The 22,789-nt window shown below is 43.5% G+C and overlaps 1 protein-coding gene across 2 annotated transcripts in view; it reads right to left on the bottom strand.

Annotated features, from left to right (window-relative positions):
• Positions 1-22,789, bottom strand: part of LOC137528344 (cis-aconitate decarboxylase-like) — a 39,580-nt gene that overhangs the window by 9,496 nt on the left and 7,295 nt on the right. For both annotated transcript variants that reach the window (XM_068249622.1, XM_068249623.1), the window contains 2 exons: positions 19,946-20,050; positions 19,659-19,864 (listed from right to left, as the gene is read on the bottom strand). In XM_068249622.1, the coding sequence (XP_068105723.1) occupies positions 19,659-19,864; positions 19,946-20,050 (311 nt within the window). The remainder of the gene's footprint in view (positions 1-19,658; positions 19,865-19,945; positions 20,051-22,789) is intronic.

The raw sequence follows: 22,789 nt of genomic DNA, 5'->3' as shown, positions 1-22,789 counted from the left end.
TAAATGTCTACGCCGTAAGCGTAATTCCGTAATAGCGTAAAATTACGCGTAATGATCCGTAAGCGTAGTTTTTTCCATTACGCCCAGCACTAATTTCAGTGCATGCATTTCACCCTTCTCTTTTATAACTAGGATTATACAGGTGGCAGCCATTAGCAATTCCTCCTTTGCCAGACACCTGCTACTCACCAGTTTGCCGGTTTCTGTCCCGGCAAAATGAAAGGAAGGGAGGGGTTCCTCCATTCAATGTAAAATATTTTATATTTGTCATCATACAGCTGAAAAAAGGCTGCTATTTATTATTATAATTTAGAAAATAGATTTTATTTCTGAAATCTTGTATTTTTAGTTTGGGTCCACTTTAAACTCACACCACAGATTTTCTTTTTTTTTCATATTCTTTATTTTATCAAGAATTTTTAAAATTTATCAATACAATCAAATTGCAGACACCTAAATATGTTAGCTCCATATATCTGACTCTCCCCCCTACCTGGGGATAACCCCCCGATCTCAATTAGCATTCCCTCCCCACTCCACCCACCGCCCACCACTCCCCACGTTTGGCCCTTCTCCACTGTACCCTCTCTTTTTACGAGGGGCCGAGCTCTACCATATACCACTGCTAAGACCAAACTCTCTCGGGTGGGCGTGGCAGAAAAAAAAAGGGGGGGGGGATAGTACCATCCTGGGCACCCTGTTAGGAGAGAGAATCAAAACACGGAGCAACCACCAGAAAAAGTAAATACAAGCGAAAAAGAAAAAAACTAGAGGAAAAAGAAAAGAAAGATTAAGGTTCCTGTCTCCCTGACCCAGTACTTAAAGGTTGGTACCCCTCTCCTTTATTATTCAGTTAAACCAACTCATTGTTCCCCATCAATGTCCAGATGACCATTAATTACTTCCATCCCTCTCACCCCGAGTCCCTGATATTCTGCCGAGCTCTTAAATTCTATCCATCTATCCCAACTCCCCTCCTCTCTCCCATAGATTATACTAGAGAGCTCCTCCATTCTCTGTGTCTGGTTTATCTCATTCAGCCATTCCTGCATGGTTGGGACTATCTGTGATCTCCATTTTCTACATATTACGATCCTTGCCGCATTTATCATGTGCATTCCTAAAGAACCTCTGTATTTTTTTTGACCTCCACTATTGAGGTGCAGAAGATAGACGCTTGCATCCTCCGAAACTGGGATCCCGGCCAACTTAGATATATAATACCTAACCCCCTTCCAGAAGGGATATAATTTTCTACAGCTCCATAGTATGTGAAAAAGTTCCCCCCTTTCCTCCCCACATCTCCAGCAAAGGGGATCAGCACCACAGATCTTATTAAGTTTCGCAGGGGTATAATACCAACGTGTCATTATCTTATAGCCTGATTCCTGCAACCTTGTTGATACTGATGCACCACATGACATTTTAATTACCCTGTTCCATTGAGCTATAGTCAGTTCTTTACCCAGGTCTCTCTCCCAGCTTTCCTTGTATACCCGTGTCCCATCCACTCCCTCTCCCAAATACGAGTATATTCTTGCCAACGTACCCTTTGTTTGTCCCTTTTCCACACAGAGTTTCTCAAATTGTGTCAAATCCCTCGATAGTTGCTCCCTAGTACCCAGGGTCATGAGAAAATGTCTAAACTGGTTCAGACTCCAAGAGTCTACCTTCTCCACATGCAGCAACTGTGCCACCTCTTCCTCATTTTTCCACAATTTGTTTGCGATCAGTGTTCTGATCTGCAATCTTTCCCCCCCTCTCCATTGCTTATAATTCCTACTTTGTGTTCCCGGTCCACATTTTTGGTTCCCTAGAATCGACATTAACGGGGAGGGGTCTGGTGATAACTTTTTATTTAATCTTTTAAATATTTTAAGTGTATATTCAATCAACGCCCCTGCTGGTAAAAGACACCTAGGCAAGTATGACAGCCAGGGAGTGGCGTCAATTGATTCCTCAATGAACTTTTGTTCCAGAGAGACCCACTGTTTGGTATCCTTATTCTTACTCCAATCGATTATCCTAGTGAGAACTGCAGCTTTGAAATACCTGTGTGGATCCGGAACTGCCAGTCCCCCTTTACTTTTCGGTTGCATTAGGAGAGTTTGTTTTATTCTTGCTTTTTTGGCCCGCCAGACAAAGCTCATAAAAGTTCTACTTACCTCGTCCAGATAACCCCTGGGGGGAGGGACAGGGAGAGTCTGGAAGAGATATAGCAACCTCGGCATGATATTCATCTTCAGAGTGTTAATCCTCCCAAACCATGACAATTGGAGCTTGCTCCATCTATCTAAATCTCTCTTGAGAGTATTCCATAATGAGATATAATTCAACTTCGCCATTTCCGATACACTTGGTGCCAATCTAATACCCAAATATTTTAGGGAATTTTCAGCCCACTTAAAAGGAAAATTTTTCTTTATCCCCATTACCTCTTCCTTTTTTGCACCAAGAACCAGGGCCTCACATTTATCCCAATTTATTTTTAGGTTAGAGATTGATCCATATTCATCAAAGGTCTTAAGAAGGTTAGGTAGAGTCAGTCTAGGTTTTGATATAAAAAATAATAGGTCATCCGCATAAGCGGCGACCTTGTGCTCTACCTGCCCTATTTTCACCCCGAGACATCTACGTTCTTTCTAACAGTTCTTAAAAATGGCTCCAATGTAAGGGCAAATATCAGGGGGGAGAGGGGGCAGCCTTGACGGGTGCCATTCTTTATTTCAATGGGGGAGGAAAGTGTCCCATTCACTTTGATCTTAGCCGACAGATCTCTATACATTGCCATAACCCAGGAACGCATATTTTCGCCCAAACCTATGTGTCTTAATACTACCTCAATGAATCCCCACCTGACCCTGTCAAACGCTTTTTCCGCGTCTGTTGATAGCAGCACCACAGGGCCAGGTGAGGATCCAGCCCACTGAATGATATCCACCGATCGAATTGTATTGTCCCGAGCCTCTCTCCCCTGTATAAACCCCACTTGGTCAAAATGCACCAGGTCCTTCATACACCCTGCCATTCTGTTTGCCAGGACTTTTGCAAACACCTTTAAATCTATATTAAGCAATGATATGGGCCTATATCCTGTACAGGAGGCGGGATCCTTCCCCTCCTTCAATATTACGGAGATGTGTGATACCAAAGAATCCCGTCCAAGTCGCCCATGACCCCCGTTTTCTCCACTTAAGGCATTTAGAGCCCTCAACCAAAAAGGAGCAAGAATGTCCTTGTACTTTCTATAATATTCCAGCGAGAAGCCATCAGGTCCCGGTGCTTTCCCCCCTGACATTTGCCCCACCGCCTCAGAGAGTTCCTCCAATGTTATCCTTTCCTCCATGCTACTTATATCCAGGGGGTCTAATCTACCCATGCCCGAAGCTGCCACATACTCCTCCATTCTCCCCCTGTCCCCCATGGGGTCCTCTTCTATGTTATATAACCTCTCATAAAAGGTGCCAAACATACGAGTGAGGGACTCGTTTCTATAGTGCTTCTGACCCTGTGAGTCACACAAAAACGGGACATAGTTGGATCTCTGTTGCTGCTTTAATGTTCTAGCTAATAGTCTTCCCCCCTTATTTCCGAACTCGTAGAAGTTCCTTTTACATCTGGAAATCGCATACTTAGCCTTTGAGAATAAAATATTCTTAAGCCTCTCTTTTTTCGAGGTTAGTTCTTCTAATTTATCTCCGGCCAGCGAGCTCTTATGTAAGGACTCCAATCTTTCAATATCTGCCAGACAAGTCCTGATCTCTCTTTCCCGTTCTTTTTTTTGTCTACTACCCTCCCTTATCAGGGCCCCCCTTATAACCACTTTATGCGCCTCCCACAGTACCACGGGAGAGATTCCATCCCCAGAGTTCTCTTCAAAATAAAACTTTATTTCTCTCGCTATTTTTCCTGCTATCTCCTCATTTTTTAAAAGGGAGTCATTCAATCTCCAGTTCCATGGGCCAAACCTCTCCCTCCCATACCCAATTTGCAATTTAATGGGGGAGTGGTCAGAGATCAGGGAGGGGTCTATCATAGTATTAATTTCTTCCGAGAGTAAGTTATGCGAAATCAAAAAATAATCTATTCGGGAATAGGAATTGTGGGGATAGGAATAAAAGGTGTAATCCCTAGTGGTCGGGTGCTGAACGCGCCATATATCAACTAATTGTCGTTTAGTCAAGGCTTGTCTAGCTTTATGAATGGCTCCCAGGGAAAGAGAAGATCTCCCCGTGGAGGAATCCAATGAGGGATCCAATGCAAAATTTAAATCTCCTGCGACCACCACTGTCCCCTCAGAGAATTCATCAAATTTGTCTAGGAACCGTTCCAGAAATCCAACTTGTCCCGAGTTTGGTGCATATAACACCCCCAGGGTCATTTTACGTGAGTTAAAGAGTCCTCTAACCATCAGGTATCTCCCCTGCTGATCCCTACATACTTCCATTCCCTCTATCCTTACACTACCCGCAAACATTATTGCTACCCCGCTACTTTTAGCGTCTGGGTTATTACTATATATTGCTACCGGGAATCTCCTATTCGTGATCTTGGGGTGCTGATCCCCTCTAAGATGTGTTTCCTGCAAAAACGCAATCTGAGTTTGTGATTTGTTTAGCTGCTGTAGGAGTATTGATCTTTTTTCGGGGATATTTAGGCCATGGACATTGAGGGAAAACATGTTAAGTTGCACCATCTAAAATCCCACTTATCCTATCCTTTTGGTACCACAACTCATCTTGTACCCATGTCCCCCCATCAAGGCACCGGGGGGCAGATGGAGAGGCAGGGAAACAGAAAGAGAACAAGAGAACAAAAAGAAAAGAATCAAGAAACAAGATTAAAATCGGCTGTGTCAACAGCCTCCAAGGTTGTAGTGGACGTCGTCCACTCGTCCCCTCTCGGGGAACCTCGAGAATTATTCTCATACGGGGAAGTTCTCTACTCCCCTTTTCATGGGCTTCTTGCCCCTCTGGAGGTTGAGTCATCATCTCGGACTCCTGGGCTTCCCCCCCCCCCCCCACCCCGAGCTTTCTATTTCCCTCCTATCCCCTGCCTTCTCCATTACTCCAATTTCTCTTCACATGTTTTTAAGATATATACAGGTCCAGGGAGAAGGGCCTCGCGTCTCCCCTTAGTACCCCAAACATAATCTACCACACTTTCTAATTTCTCATATCCAAATCCCATCTTACCCCTATTCAAGGGGGCACGTAACAAAAAGGGAATCAGAAGAGAGAGGGAAAGGTAAAAAAAAAAAAATTATCTCTTTCCTTTTTTTGAAAACTCCACTATATTCTACATCAATCACCCCTTTTTTCCCAGACCTCATACGAAGATCCCCCCACCAACTAAACATCTTTGAAGGTGCAGTCTGGGTGGGGACCCCTTCGCCCCCCCCCCCAGAGTGCACCTCCCTCCTCCAGTGACACTTCAATCCCAAACAATTCTCTATATTTCACACTAAGTATACTTTCAGTATAGTATGCTATATTCTTATATTACAATCTGATCAATGCCAACATCTAGAACTCTTAGCCCCAACCTCTTAATAAACTCTTTAAGTGAATCCCTTTTACTAAAAAAAAAAAAAAAAAAAGAATCGGCGAGTCAACCCTCATCACCCCTCCCCCCCACCCCCCCCCCCCCATTATCCCAAAATCTGTGTAAATATCATCCCACAGCCTCCTATGGATCTTTAAGGATGCGGTCTGGAGGGAAGCCCCTACGGCGTCCCCCCAGAACGCCTCCCTCCCCTCTCATGACACACATCTCCCCAGTATTCCCCTTTAACCAACCTCGTGCAAAATCACCCCACCCACCCCAATACATCTTTAAAGGTGCGGTCTGGGTGGGGGCCCCCACGGCCTCCTCCCAGAGTGCACCCCCCTCCTCTGGTGACACTTCAACCCCACGCCTTTCTCTATATTTCATACAGAATATACTTTTAGTGCAACATACTATATTCTTGTATTCAATCTAATCAATCATAACATCTATTACTGCCTAACCTCAACCTTTTAGTGCACTCTTTAGGTGAATCCCTTTTTATCAAGACAAAAAAGAAAATAGCAAATCAACACTCCTCACCCCCCACCAGTCCCCCCCCATTAACTAGAAAATCTGTGTAAAAATTATCCCACAACCTCCTATAAATTTTTAAGGGTGCAGTCTGGAGGGAAGCCCCAACGGCATCCCCCCAGAGCGCCTCCCTCCCCTCACGTGACACTTGACTCCCCGATAATTTTTCCCCTCCCTCTTTCTCCTCCCACTCCCCCCCCTCTCACCCCCTCTCCCCCCCCCCCCCCGATTCTATATGTGCTATATTGTTATGTTACATTTTTTTTTTTTTAAATTCGTTTTATTAAAGAAAAACATGTACAAAATATATATCACAGCGACCACATAATACACGGTATCAGTAAAATATTAATGCAGATATTAGAAAATATACGAATAACGAATCAGCTGAGTATACAATAGTCATATTCGTCCCTTATATAGGACATATAATATTGTCTGTCACTGCTAATTACGTGTTTAACTCAAATATATGATACAAAATAAAATGTGTGATATTCTTTTTTAGACTGATTTGGTCTATTTCTGATAAAACCGCAGAATTAAAGAGCACTTAGCATCAAATAAGAGCAACGAATTAACCTTAACCAAACCAAACACAAAACAAAACAAAACATGGAGGTATGGTGTAGAGGGTATATATTCCGGTTTTGGTACCTTGGGGTAATATTTCCGAATAGATATATGGACGGAACTGTTATCATATATCTACAATTGGACCGTGCTCCGAGACTCCAGCCAGTTATTCCACACCTTTTCAAACTTATTAGGACATTTTCGGTGTGAATATAGCACCTTTTCAAATTGGATGGTTTCTAAAATTAAAGACTTCCAATGTGATATCTGTGGTATTTCAGGGGCAAGCCATTTTAAGACTATTGTTTTTCTTGCAAGAAATAAAGACTCTCGAAGAAATATCCGATGGTGGTGTTGACCTTCTATTTCGTCCATCAAACCAAATAGACAAAGCTTAGGAGATATTGTAAGTGGGACATTACAGAAAGAGGACAAGATATCAATAACTTGATTCCAAAAGTCCACTATTACTGGGCCTGACCAGATTAAATGGACAAAATCTGCTTTAGTGCTATCACATTTCGGACAGTTATCATTGTCCCTGAGTTTTTTATTATACATTGAGACAGGAGACCAATAGGCTTGATGCAATATATAAAGTTGAATCAATCGGTTGTGAGCAGCTGCAGAGGACAATCTGACCGATAGAAAAAAATCATCCCATTCTTCCTCTTCAACTGCTATACCACCTAGTTCCCACTTGGCTATCCCTGGAATTGTTTGGCAATCTGACTTGGCGTTTAAGAGGTGAGTATAAAGGTAAGAAAGTAGTCCCTGGGCGCCTTGTGTCCTAAGGACACCTATTAGTGGATAGTCTGAGATCGGTATGGGTAATTTACCAAATTGTGCTTTAAGAGCATGCCTAAGTTGAAAAGTTCTAAGCAGTGCAGAGCTGGGTACCTGATACATTCGAGTAATTTCTGTCATGGATAATATATTTTGATTACTAGAGATCACATGAGCCAAGGTGGATACACCCCTGGTTTTCCAAAATGTAGAGTCAGGGAGAGATAATAAGTGTGTAAGTGAAGGATTCGACCAGAGTGGGGTTTCAGGAGGGATTTCCTTATATTTATATATTCTCTTACTGCCTCTCCATATCTGTAAAGCAAGTTTATGTAGAGGAGTAAGAGTGTGGGTGGTCCCTTTTGAACCTGATTCCAGCAATGTAAATAGATTTTTATTGGGAGCATATTCTGCCAGAAAAGCTTCTGATGGGATAGGGGTCTGGTCCGGCATCCGTGATTGTAGATACCTAAGTTGGCCTGCTATGTAATAAAGATAGAAATCTGGGAGACCCAGCCCTCCTTCATCTATGGGTCTCGTGAGTAATTGTAACCTTATTTTAGCTCTCTTGCCTGCCCAGATAAATGTGGATATTATACTATTTAGTTTGGTAAAAAAGGACTTTTTAATCGGGATCGCAGAATGTTGCATAATATATGAAATTTTTGGGAGGGATATCATTTTAAGGATATTTACTCGGCCTATTACTGCTAGAGGTAATTTACCCCACATTTTACATTTATCAAATAATTCCTGTATTAATGGAAGTATATTGGCCTTGTAGAATTCAGAAGCTGATTTAGTGATAATAATTCCAAGGTATCTAAACTGGTTCACAACTTGCAAAGGACATTCGTTAGGTGAGAGGCTGATAGTTTCTTTATCCAAGGGCATAATACACGACTTGTCCCAGTTAGTACGTAGTCCAGAATATAAGCTAAAAGTATTAATAAGAGACATAGCTCCACGTAAGGAAGAACATGTATCCTCCAAATATAGTATGACATCATCAGCATATAGGCCAATGATATCTGTACGGGAGCCTAGTGTTAGACCACGCAGTAACTGGGACGACCTTACTTTTATTGCTAGAGCTTCAATAGCCAGGGAGAATAAATACGGGGAAAGGGGACACCCTTGACGGGTTCCGCGTTGTAGAGTAAAATATTTTGATACCTGTCCATTAATGCTAATTCTAGCCTTTGGGGTCCTATATAAGGTCCTCACCCAGCCCACAAATTTGGGGCCGAATCCAAACCTCTCCAGACATACAAATAGGAAATCCCACTCTATGGAATCGAATGCTTTCATAGTGTCTAATGACACCAAGGCCCTATCACCTGTTACATTATGTTGGATTTGAGAGTGAACCAGAGTGCGTCTTATATTTATTGAGGTGCTTTTTCCTGGCATAAATCCAGTTTGATCTGGATGAACTATATCTAGAATACATTTATGTAACCTATTTGTGAGAAGTTTTGTAAAAAATCTTATAGTCTGAATTTAATAATGATATCGGTCTGTATGACCCACATTAAAGTGAGTCTTTACCTGGTTTCAATAAGACTATTATAGTAGCCTCATTCCAACTATCTGGTATTTCCCAGGACGAGCTAATTGAAGAGAATAGGCTAAAAAGTTCTGATGTTAAGTGTTCTCTATATCTTTTATATAGATCCACTGGGAATCCGTCAGGGCCTGGGGCCTTATTTGATTGTAGGGAAGTAATAGCTATGTCTATCTCATCTAAAGTAAAGGGAGCATCTAGAGCTCTAACTTGCTCCTCGGATAGACAAGGGAATTGGCAGTCAGCTAAATATGTTTTAATATCCTCAGTACATGTATTTATCTGTGAGGTATATAGATTTTCGTAGAATTGAGTAAAGGCTTCCAAAATGTCTGGAGTGGTCCGGACCAGGCACCCATCCTGTTTTTGAATATTAGTGATCGTTGCAGATTCTCTATGGCCATGAGCCATTTGAGCTAGCAGACGACCAGTAAAATTCCCATTCTCAAAGTAATTCTGCCTTGTGAAAAATATTTTCTGTTTAGATTTATGATTCAAAAAAATATTTAATTCACGCTGTGCTAGCAGCCAAGCTCTTCTAGACTGATCCGACGGATTATTAATATACCGTAGGCTTGTTCCAATTCAGAGCATTTCTGAGATAAATCATTCTCTTTTGCACTGGTTTCCCTCTTAAAGGGAAGGTTCAGGGAGGGGATTCAAAAAATAAAAATAAATTTCCACTTACCTGGGGCTTCCTCCAGCCCGTGGCAGGCAGGAGGTGCCCTCGCTGCCGCTCCGCAGGCTCCCGGTGGTCTCCGGTGCCCGACCCGACCTGGCCAGGCCGGCTGCCAGGTCGGGCTCCTCTGCGCTCCATTTCCTGGGACTTCTGCGTCCCACGACGGCGCGCTGACGTCATCGGACGTCCGCCGGGCTGTACTGCGCATGCGCAGAACTACTGCGCATGCGCAGTACAGCCCGGCGGACGTCCGATGACGTCAGCGCGCCGTCGTGGGACGCAGAAGTCCCAGGAAATGGAGCGCAGAGGAGCCCGACCTGGCAGCCGGCCTGGCCAGGTCGGGTCGGGCACCGGAGACCACCGGGAGCCTGCGGAGCGGCGGCGAGGGCACCTCCTGCCTGCCACGGGCTGGAGGAAGCCCCAGGTAAGTGGAAATTTATTTTTATTTTTTGAATCCCCTCCCTGAACCTTCCCTTTAATATAAGAAATTGTAGAATGTATGCACCCCCTCAGATAACACTTGAATGCATCCCACACTATTGGCCCAGCGCTGGTGCTAGTATTTACAGAAAAGTAGTTAGTGATTTGTTCTATTGTACGATCTGGTTGCGGAAAAAGACTTAACCAAAAGGGATTTAACTTCCATGTTGGTCGCACATTGTCTTGTGACATAAATAAAGATATCAATAAAGGGGAATGGTCTGAAATTCCTCTATTTAAGTATTCAATAGTTCTTAGCAGACGTAGTGCTTCAGTATTAACCAGCGCCAGGTCAATACGAGATAATGATTTCCGAGCAGGCGCATAACAGGAGAATTCACAAGAATTTGGATGAAAAACTCGCCACCCGTCGAACCAGTCAAGAGACCTCGACCACTCAGCCAGTGGTGTGGGCCTTTGAGTTCGTCTGCCATAGGTGCATGGAAATCTATCCATCTCATCATTCATCGTGCAATTAAAGTCACCCATACATACCACATGAGTTCCACCATCATTTAATATTGATGAGATAATTGGGCGGAGCACCTCCAATGAAGCAGACGGGGGTATATATACTGCGAGCAGTTTTAAAGAAAGAGAATCTACTCTTGCATGAACATATACGTATCTTCCCCCTGGGTCTATTTTGAAGGATAGAGGTTCCCATTTTAATCGTTTATGCACTAAAATCGAAACTCCTCTTGAGTTAGAGGTAAATACAGAATGTTGAGACCAACCCACCCAATGTCTTCGAATTTTAGATATGGTTTCCAGGGTTAAATGGGTTTCCTGGAGAAGGAGAATATCTGGGTCGTATTTTTTGGCATAAGTAAAGACTAAATTCCGCTTCATTGTGGTACCCAGCCCCCGCACATTCCATGATAAGATTTTTAGGTTCTTACCCATTTGGTAATTGAATAGAGGTTATTTGGCGGGTCTCTGAGTCACGGCCCAATTTGTCACACCAACATATGTAGTATACCCATCTCCATATTACTCTTTCTCTCCCATCCTCCAAAACTAATGTACATCTGATGAACCTAACTATGGTGCATATTTTCCGTCTGAATGAACGGTTATTGATTATTGCAAAATCAGAGAAGTGTAAGTGCCGTAAACATAGCACTTGCAAACAACAAATATAAACATAAAAAACACAACTCCTGAAGTGAGGTTGCTTGCTTGCAACTATCTCACTGATTGATTTGTGGATTACTCCACTAGTGGGGGTATGCAGCATGGCTCACTGAGAAGCCGCATGCGCGTATAAGTAGCCACTAAAAGCAGTGTATTATATGTATGTTATGTATTACATATATTAAAAGCAGTATATAATATAGCAGGCCTTTGGCATTTGTGAACCCTGTAAAGAGGAAGGTCAGATTAGTAGCTGCCACTATCATATTTTAGCAGATTGCTTATTAAATCAGCATAATATAGGCACAAATTGCATAAAAATCAGTGAGGGAGATAAGTGCACAGAACTTTTGGGACATCTTATATCAGCATACAGTACAATACCAGACTAAGTCTGCTCGTATACTATTTAAGCTGTTCTAACAGGAGGAAGCAGCGAGAGAGCTTAACGGTCCCTGAAGTTCTGCTCAAAAAATTGCAGTGCGCTTTTAGGATTGTCAAAAAAATGAGTCTTGCCTTCGTGGATGATTCTCAGTCTGGCTGGGTAAATCATGGAGTAAGAGATTCCTTTGTCCCGAAGCTTCTTTTTAATGTCAAAAAATGTAGCTCTCCGTTTTTGCAGTGCAAGCGAAAAGTCTGGAAAGACCTGAATTTTAGTATTGCCATGGATGATATCTCCTTTCCCCCGTGCTAGCTTCAGGACAGTATCCCGGTCTCTAAAGTTGAGGAAGCGTGCAATAAATGGCCTTGCTTCGGCGCCAGGTTGTGGCGCACGGCCTGGGATCCTGTGGGCACGTTCTACTATAAAAGCATTAGAGAGGCCCTCTGTGCCGAGTGTATTCTTTACCCATTGTTCCATAAAAGCTTCAGGATTTGTGCCCTCCTCCCTTTCTGGCAGCCCAATCAAGCGGACATTATTTCGCCTTAAGCGATTTTCCATATCGTCTATTTTTTCCCAAGTAGCAGTACCTGATGTTTGTAGCCGTTGAATTTGTCCTGGGACCGGCTTCATTTGCCCTTCTAGAGTAGAGATTCTGGCTTCTGCATCCGTTGTTCTCTGACGCAGATTGCTTAGACCCTGTCTCAGGAGGCCTACCTCCACCCGCATCTCTTCAATCTTAGACGTAAGGCAGGTCTTGGATTCGGCTATAGCTGCCAGGAGATTAGCGTATATGACAGTAAGAGTAGGTTCTTCTGCCTCCGGGATCGGAACCAACGTCGGGGGTTCCGTATCACTGGATGAGCTGTCCTCGGCTGTATTTGCCTCATGGCTGCAGGCCGCGTCGCCATCTTGAGAGTCTGGCCGTTGGAAGCGGGCAAGCTTCTCCGCCGTTGTTTGCTGATTTTTTTCCCTCGGCATTGCGGTAGGGATGTAACAGGGGTGTCACACTGCTGGATCCGAGGGGTCTGCTGTGAAAAGATGTGCTGTGGTAGAGGATTTTAGCCCCGGATTAAGCGGCAATGCAGGAGCTCAGTTAGAACACGTCTAGCTGCATCGAGCGCTGGCTCCGCCCCCGTTATGTTACATTTTTAAAGGGAAAAGAGGAAGAAAAAAAACAAAAAACCAACAAACTACACATATAAGCCTCTCGATACATATCGGCCCACTCTCTCCTGGTTAGAGCTCTTATTCCCTGTACAATTTCTGTGGCCAGATATGAGTCTCTCCAAGGGCCCCCCTTCTTCTTATAAAGGAGTATAGAGCAATGGTGGCGTATAGGATAGTTCAATAACACCTGGGGCTAGTCTCTAACCAAAAGCAATGTCACTAAAGTTTTTCAGCGGAAATTCCGCGTCTTACCCAGCATGATGCCCTCTGGATCCCAGTCTGGTACTGCTACTACCGGTATATTCAATACCCGAAATAAATCGGGGAGTTCCTCCGGGTTTCTTAAAACAAATACTACTGCACCTTTTTTAATGTTTAGGGAGAACGGATGTCCCCACCTATATCCAGCACCTTCCTTTTGCAAAACTTGTAGCAGAGGCTTCAGGGCTCTTCTTTGCTGGAGTGTTGACGCCGCCAGGTCCTGGAACAGCTGAATCGGTTTTCCCTCTAAGGATATCTCAGGGTTCTTCCATGCTGCTGCCATGATGGCCTCCTTTTCTGCGTAATAATGTAGGCAACAAATCACATCTCTGGCTCTTTCTCCCGCTTTTGGCATTGGTCTCAAGGCTCGATGGATCCTATCGATTATTATCGATTGCTCTTCCGGTCTTTGCAGTATCCTATTAAAAATTCCCTGCACCGTTATTTGCAGGCTCTCTGCATTTACTGACTCCTGGATCCCCTTAATCCTGATGTTCTGCCGCCGCGATCGATTCTGTGTATCCTCCATCTGTGCACACAGGATTCTATTGAGCTTCACTTGATTGCTTTTATATTGCTGCAACTCCGCTATAGCGGTTTTGAGCTCCCGTGATTCCCCCTCAAGTAATTCCATCTTAGCTTTAACAGCCGCCAACTCTTCCCTTACCCCCGCTACTTCAGCATGAGTGGCTGCAAGAATCTGTTCCGTCTGCTCACTTATATCCTGCTTCGTTGGTAGGATCTTAAGGTAGGCCCAAACCTCCTCCAGACTTGTGGTTTTTTTACTTGACTGACTCTGTGGGGAACCACTGTGTTCGACTGTCCGTTCACGTGGACTACTTGCTCCAGCCGGGGTAAAGAAATCAATCGTCCCTCTCTGCGGGGTTTTATGGGCATTAGTCCCCTGGTTGCTTGCTGGGCCAGCACCAGATTCTGTGCCTTTTTTCTTGGTACCCCCCGCCATACTTTTTAAGCTGACTTTACGTGCCAAGTCCAGTATATCGTTAGGCCCGCATGGCGACTGCTAACCTCCTCCTTCCTCCTCCTCCTCCTCACCTGTCAGGCCTAACTCCACGCGGCCTTTATTCCGCAAGTCCGCACACCAGGCTCTTCATATGGTGACTCCCTTTAAGCCTCATAAGGGCACCACAAAACGTCCTCACAGGAGCCCCGGTAACACCCGGCGAGGGAGCAGACTCAGTCGCTCCAACCACGCGCCCTGGTGCTCCTCTCTGCTGTAACCCGGGGGGCGGTTCTTTGGGTCTCCACTGGCCTCTAGGATTCCACACGCCGGTAAAGCCACTCCGCCCTTCCCCCAGCCTCTACACCCGGTAGCCGGGATCAGCGTCTCTCCGTCTCAGCTGCGGGGACGCCAAACGCCATGCTCCTCAGATTCAGCTCGGATCGTGGGAGGGCCCGGAACTCACGTCATCACGTCATGACGCTCCCCCTCTGCCACACCACAGATGTTCAATTACTTTCAGGTTTGGGGACTGAGATGGCCATTCCAGAACCTTGTACTTGTTCCTCTACATGAATGCCTTAGTGGATTTTGAGCAGTGTTTAGGGTCGTTGTCTTGTTGAAAGATCCAGCCCCGGCGCAGCTTCAGCTTTGTCACTGATTCCTGGACATTAATACAGTTGTGTTGCAGAGGTGGCACACCTTACCCAAGGTGCAGGTGCTATGACCTGTAAATGCTGAGCCCAAGCATTCAACAGTAAGGCAAAAAGTCCAGGTCAGCACACCATTTCAAGATGCAAGTTGTCTCAATGTATTGCTTCATAAGCACGTGGAATATGACAATTGTTTTGGGGCCACAGCGGGTCCCCTTCTTCAGATAGTGCAAACAAACAATTCACCAAATCAGTGCACATCAAATATATACTCAATGAGGTGGCCACCCATGACAATCAAAAAGCAACTCCTCCCATCTCTCCTTACATCACATGTAAACAACATTGCAGATCTATGCAGTATAGGACATCATGTATGTGAAATTTCACATTTACAGTGTATATGCAATCACAGTCCTGCCTCAAAGCTTATTATGCCTATTCTGCCAATCCAGGGTGCCCACGGCTGCAGTGTTTACTTACCCCCATATGTCAACTAGTGCCAGAAGGGGCGAAGATACAGCCCTATTCAAACCTAATAGGTCGCTGCTTCGCGCCACGGCCATTCCAGCGGTTACCGTGTGCTCCGAGTGCATGTTTCCATAGAAACTGCATCACTTCCGCTGCGGGCCTGCCCTCGCTACGTCACATTCGCTATGCGCGGATATCGTCGAACATCGCGTCACCGTGTTAACCACTTGGCCAGCCCTAATGATGCGCCGATAACGTCGCATTGGACGTCTTGGTGGAAACATCCCAGCCCATCCAACCAAGCGAACGACGTCACATTGTGGGTATGGGCTTGGGAACCACCGGCCAATCTTGGCTCTCAATTCGCCGTCAATGCAGCGGGTACACTACTTGGCTGCCATAGCAACCATACACAGTGTTTCCCACTGCACATAACTGCATACGGCCGCAAGAAAAAGGGGGATCGTGCCAGTGAGAGGCTTAAGAGAAAATTTCAAAAGAAAAAATACTCGCACAAAAGCAATAGCACATGATTGGGGGCACTGTCCCTGATTTGGCTTAAAGAACAGACACAAAAGTGCATTTCAACCACAATGGGGGTGAGTAAACACTGCAGCCGTGGGCACCCTGGATTGGTAGAATAGGCATAATAAGCTTTGAGGCAGGACTGTAATTGCATATACACTGTAAATGTGAAATTTCACATACATGATGTCCTATACTGCATAGATCTGCAATGTTGTTTACATGTGATGTAAGGAGTGATGGGAGGAGGTTCTTTTTGATTGTCATGGGTGGCTATCCACCTCATTGAGTATATATTTGATGTGCACTGATTTGGTGAATTGTTTGTTTGCACTATCTGAAGAAGGGGACCCGCCGTGGCCCCGAAACAATTCCGTGTGCTTATGAAGCAATAAATTGAGACAACTTGCATCTTGAAATGGTGTGCTGACCTGGACTTTTTGCCTTACTGTTGATTCCTGGACATTGGTGTCCAGAATCTGCTGATACTGAGTGGAATCCATGAGTCCCTCAACTTTGACAAGATTCCCAGTCCCTGCACTGGCCAATTGGCCATACAGCCCCACAGCATGATGGAACCACCACCATATTTTACTGTAGGTAGCAGGTGTTTTTCTTGAAATGCTGTGTTGTTTTTCCTTCATGCATAACGCCCCTTGTTATGCCCAAATAACCTTATTCCAAAATGAAGCTTACTTGTCCAAATGGGCTTTAGCATACCTCAAGCGGCTCTGTTTGTGCTGTGGGCGGAGAAAAGGATTCCTCCACATACAGCATTTCCTTGTGTAAAGTGCGCCGAATGGTTGAACGATGCACAGTGACTCCATCTGCAGCAAGATGATGTTGTAGGTCTTTGATGCTGGTCTGTGGGTTGACTCTGACTGTTCTCACCATTCGTCGCTTCTGTTTATCCAAGATTTTTCTTGGTCTCCCACTTCGAGACTTAAAGAGAACCCGAGGTGTGTTTAAAGAATGTTATCTGCATACAGAGGCTGGATCTGCCTATACAGCCCAGACTCTGTTGCTATCCCAAACCCCCCTAAGGTCCCCCTGCACTCTGCAATCCCTCATAAATCACAGCCGTATTGTGAGGCTGTGTTTACATCTGTAGTGTCAGTCTCAGCTGCTCCCCCGCCTCCTGCATAGCTCCGGTCCCTGCCCCCGTCCCTTCCCTCCAATCAGCAGGGAGGGAAGGGATGCAGGCGGGGACTGGAGTTCTGCAGGAGGCGGGGAGAGCAGCAGACTGACACTATAGAGATAAACACAGCCAGCTCTGACAAGCTGTTTGTCAGCAGTGTGGCTGTGATTTATGGGGGATTGCAGAGTGCAGGGGGACCTTAGGGGGGTTTGGGATAGCAACAGAGGTTGGGCTGTATAGGCAGATCCAGCCTCTGTATGCAGATAATATTCTTCAAACCCACCTCGGGTTCTCTTTAACTTGAACTTAGCCTGTGGTCTTTCATTTCCTTAATATGTTCCTAACTGTGGAAATAGATAGCTGAAGTCTCTGAGACAGCTTTCTGTATCCTTCCCCTAAACCATGATGGTGAACAATCTTTGTCTTCAGGTCATTTGAGAGTTGTTTTGAGATCCCCATGTTGCTACTCTTCAGAGAAATTTAAAAGAGGAGGGAAACGTACAATTGCCCCCCTCAAATACTCTTTCTCATAATTGGATACACCTGTGTATGTAGATCAGGGGTCACTGAGCTTACCAAGCCAATTTGAGTTCCAATAATTAGTTCTAAAGGTTTTGGAATCAATAAAATGATAACAGTGCCCAAATGTATGCACCTGCCTAATTTTATGTAAAGAATTATTGTGCGCGTTCTGTAAATGCAATAAACTTCAATTCACTTCTGAAATATCACTGGGTGTGCCTCCTATACGATATATTTAACTGACATTTGTTATTGTAACAACCAACGATTTATACAGGAAAATCATGACGATTAACAACGTTGCCCACACTTTCGCATCCCATATATATATATATATATATATATATATATATATATATATATATATATATACATACATACAGTGGGATGTGAAAATTTGGGCAACCTTGTTAATCGTCATGATTTTCCTGTATAAATCGTTGGTTGTTGGGATAAAAATTGTCAGTTAAAATATCATATTGGAGACGCACACAGTGATATTTGAGAAGTGAAATTAAGTTTTTTGGATTTACAGAAAGTGTGCAATAATTGTTTAAATAAAATTAGGCAGGTGCATACATTTGGACACTCTTGTCATTTTATTGATTCCAAAACCTTTAGAACTAATTATTGGAACTCAAATTAGCTTAGTAAGCTCAGTTTTAAGGGGGTCAATTGTAAGTTTCCCTCCTCTTTTAATTTTCTGTGAAGAGTAGCAACATGTGGGTCTCAAAACAACTCTCAAATGACCTGAAGACAAAGATTGTTTACCATCATGGTTTAGGGGAAGGATACAGAACGTTGACTGAGTCATTTCAGCTGTCTGTTTCCACAGTTAGGAACATATTGAGGAAATGGAAGACCACAGGCTCAGTTCAAGTTAAAGCTCGAAGTAGCAGACCAAGAAAAATCTCGGATAGACAGAAGCAACGAATGGTGAGAACAGTCAGAGTCAACCCACAGACCAGCACCAAAGACCTACAACATCATCTTGCTGCAGATGGAGTCACTGTGCATCATTTAACCATTCGGCGCACTTTACACAAGGAGATGCTGTATGCGAGAGTGATGCAGAGGAAGCCTTTTCTCTGCCCACAGCACAAACAGAGCTGCTTGAGGTATGCTAAAGCACATTTGGACAAGCCAGCTTCATTTTAGAATAAGGTGCTGTGGACTGTTGAATCTAAAACTGGATGGATTCCGCTCAGTATCAGCAGATTCTGGAGACCAATGTCCAGGAATCAGTGACAAAGCTGAAGCTGCACTGGGGCTGGATCTTTCAACAAGACAATGACCCTAAACACAGCTCAAAATCCACTAAGGCATTCATGCAGAGGAACAAGTACAATGTTCTGGAAAAGCCATCTCAGTCCCCAGACCTAAATATCATTGAAAATCTGTGGTTTGAGTTAAAGAGAGCTGTCCATGCTCAGAAGCCATCAAACCTCAATGAACTAGAGATGTTTTGTAAAGAGGAATGGTCCAAAATACCTTCAACCAGAATCCAGACTCTCATTGGAACCTACAGGAAGTGTTTAGAGGCTTTAAATTCTGCAAAAGGAGGATCTACTAAATATTGATTTCATTTCTTTTCTGTGGTGCCCAAATTTATGCACCTGCCTAATTTTGTTTAAACAATTATTGCGCACTTTCTGTAATTAAAATAAACTTCATTTCACTTTTCAAATATCACTGTGTGTGTCTCCTATATGATAAATTTAACTGACATTTTTTATCGTAACAACCAATGATTTATACAGGAAAACCATGATGATTAACAATGTTGCCCAAACTTTCGCATCCCACTGTATAAACACATACATCACTTCTTGGTTAGCAGCCGAGTTTTTTGTTTATAAACACTGCCTAAAACTGGCGATTAAAAGCCAGGATCGCGGCGGAAACGGCAAAGAGGTACCCAGGAGATCACAGTGACTCGATTGGTATGTTTTTTATTGTACAAACTGGACAGTACAGATTCTCTTTAAAGTGCTATACTATGCTTTCTTCTTAAAGGATTATACTTTCCTTCTTCCTGTTTGAAAACCTTTTAGCAGATTGCTTACATGGCTGAGTAGGCAGGAGATACACAGACATCACTCAATAGTACAGCAATCATACATGGAAACCAGGTGTTGGTAAGGGAGTGAAGATATTTGAAATATACCCAAGTACAGAGTTTTACAATCTAGTAATAATGCACAGTAATAGTGTCATAAAATAACCAATGATGGTAAGTCGAAAATGAAATGAACAAGTATTTTCCACTCACGTTTTAGGAATTGTCTTTGCTTCACTGGAGAATCCCATCAGTCTTCCTTGTATTTCTATCCCCACATTGAACGCCATCAGTAGTTCTTCACCAGTCACTTGCCTGCTTTGTGAAAGTACTTGCGTCAATGCCAAGAGGGCAGGAAGCACAGCGCCAGAAGGGTGGGTGGCAGGATGCCAGGTGTCATCAAAATCCATGGAGTGAGCCTGAAATCACAACATACAGCTTAGATATGCTGCACTGTTTTATAAACCTAACATTGTAATGTTACTGACAGATTCACTTACAGCTACTCCATTCACGTAAGCCGTCAGAGTGGGAGGCAACTTTACACCTTTTCTTCCATAAACAGAACAATGGGCAGAATCTTCATTACCTGAAAAATGCAGATCCTGAAAAAATGTATAAGAAGAAAAACTGAATATGTAAAATTTCTATATACCAATAGTGAATTGACTGTACTCTATAGCGAACATTCTTCATATCATTGATAATAGCAATAATAAATGCCACCACCGTCATTCAGTTTCATACCTCATTACCAAACTGGTAGTAGAAAGGATTGGTTAACACACCAGCTTCTCCAAGGGCAAAAGTGTTAGTTTATTCTTCCATCAAAATGTCCAAAACCTACATGTTGACAATTGTTTTGGGGCCACACAGGGTCCTCTTCTTCAAAACAGTGCAAACAATTCAATGCAATGTGCACCCCACTATATATACACCTTGTTATAGACAGAACCAGCCATGATTGGAGAGAACACCCCTTGACAATTATCAATATAAACAAACTATAAGTATATACCATATATAGTCGAGTATAAGCTGAGATTTTGGGGCAAATAATTTGAGCCAAAAGTGTGGGTCTTGGCTTATACTCGAGTCTTAACACTTTCCCAAGTGCCCCCGCCATGTGCCCAATGTAGGAAGGACTGCGGAGTGCTGACAGAATTGTTCAGACGAAACTCAGTCAGCAGTGAAGGGATACGTGACATGTGTCTCTCACAGTCTCCAACCTCCTCACCCCACCCCCCACAGAGCGGAGCAGTAAAATAAATAGCAGCATGTCCCCTGGCATACACAGGCTCGGCAGTGTATGTGTCCCACTGGCATACACAGGCTTCATAAGCAGAGTGTTGGCGTATGTCGGGAGCTTTCACTCACTGTTCCTCGCAGTCAGATCTCCCGTGTTTGCTTGTTGCTGTCTCACATCTATGACACCCTCTAGTGGCTAAGTACCACTCCATTGCGTCATAGATGTGAGATGGGGTTAGGGGGGGGTTAAGGGGGCAGTGGAGGGTTTTTTCTAGGGAACTCGGGAACTCATGTCTCGCATCCCTTCACTGCTCACATAGATGTTTTTGAGGTATAGATTTACATACTGCTTTTCTTTATTCTCTCTACGTTCAATGGAAATTTCTTGCATTGTATCTTTTTAAAAGGCGTTTTGCTGTAGACTTACAATGGCTTTTTTTTTTACAATGAGAATTAATTGCACAAACCATATGGCATGTGGCAGGGCACTCGGGAGGGGGATTTTTATCAGTATTTTTTAATGGATTATAGTTTTGTTTAACAACATAGGGCTTACAGGGAGTACGGTTGGCAGTATTTATAGCTTCTGCAATTTCTACCCCCGGCTTATATTCCGATCAGTCACTTTTCCCTTGTTTTATAGGTAAAAGTTGGGGGGTCAGCTTATACTCGTGTATATACGGTAAATACCACATAGCTTTTTTAATACATATGCATACATAGCATATGTCATATACATCATGTCCTAAATAGGATCTCATGTGCATGGCTTATAAGTAATAAATGTATTACTTATAAGCCATTTATTACTTATAAGCCATGCACATGAGATCCTATTAGGACATGTTGTATATGACATATGCTATGTATGCATATGTATTTAAAAGTTATGATCAATGTGGTATTTATATACTTTTAGTTTGTTTACATTGATAATTGACAAGGGGGTGTTCCCTTCAATGATGGCTGGTTCTGTCTATCACAAGGTGTATATATGGTGGGGTTACATTGCATTGAATTGTTTGTCTGCACTGTTCTGAAGAAGGGGACCCTGCGTGGCCCCGAAACAATTGTAAACATATAGTGTTGGACATTTTGATGGAAGAATAAACTAACACTTTTGCTCTTGGAGAAGCTGGTGTGCTAACCAATCCTTTCTACTACTTGATTGACACAGGGTGTTGCTTTGCACCCCTGGTTCTGCACCCAAACTAATACGGTAAGGTGTGCTGCTCCTGACTCTTGCACTTTTCATTACCAAACTGAATCATCAGATATAATTCACCATTACCCACCTTCACTCTAAGATAGGGAAATGAGTAACAGATGTATGTCAGGAACACAGAAGTACTTTAAATAGAGTAGGACTGGGGCACAGAAAGGAATGACAGGTGTTTATATAATTTAAGTGAATCTGGACTTCTTTTTCAACACTACATCTGTATAGTCGGAGGATAGTTCAGGTAAACTTTTGCTTTTTTGTTATTTGCATGGCCCAGTGATGATGGTGCATATAAAGGTTGGTGATTGTCCCTTCTTCACACCAGGCGCTACTAAAATGGTTGTGCATGTCCTAATCACACCCATCTCAACTACTGCATCCTACTCTGCAGAATACCAAAAAAAACCACACAGACTGACACCTCTAAATTCCCTTCCAGCCTCTGCTGCCCGTCTCCACTACCTCTTCCCTTCTATGCTAATCCCTACACTGGGTGCCCATTACCCAAAGGATCCAGTTCAAACTCCTAACCACATTATAAAAGGCTCTCTATAAGTTATCCCCTCCATACATTTTCTCACTAATATCTAGATACTCTCCCACCTTTATTGCTCCCATAAAACCCCTCTGTCCTCTAGTCTGACAACCTTCTCACTCTTGCATCATCCAGTTCTCCCTTTTGCCTCCTCACCTAGAGTCTCCACTATCCCCCAGACTGTAAATCTATAAGACCTTAAGTGTTTCTTGTTTCTAATATACTTTATCTATCTAATGAACATGTACCTTTACTTACCTTTATTCCTCAATAAATTACAGCAGTTAATGACCACAAGCAAAATGTTTATTAATGACTGTACACAGTTTTTCATTGACA

The sequence above is a fragment of the Hyperolius riggenbachi genome, chromosome 8 (assembly GCF_040937935.1).
Source record: "Hyperolius riggenbachi isolate aHypRig1 chromosome 8, aHypRig1.pri, whole genome shotgun sequence".
Classification (NCBI taxonomy): domain Eukaryota; kingdom Metazoa; phylum Chordata; class Amphibia; order Anura; family Hyperoliidae; genus Hyperolius; species Hyperolius riggenbachi.
Note: the sequence above shows the minus strand (reverse complement) of the source record. Positions and strands in the feature narration are given on the sequence as shown.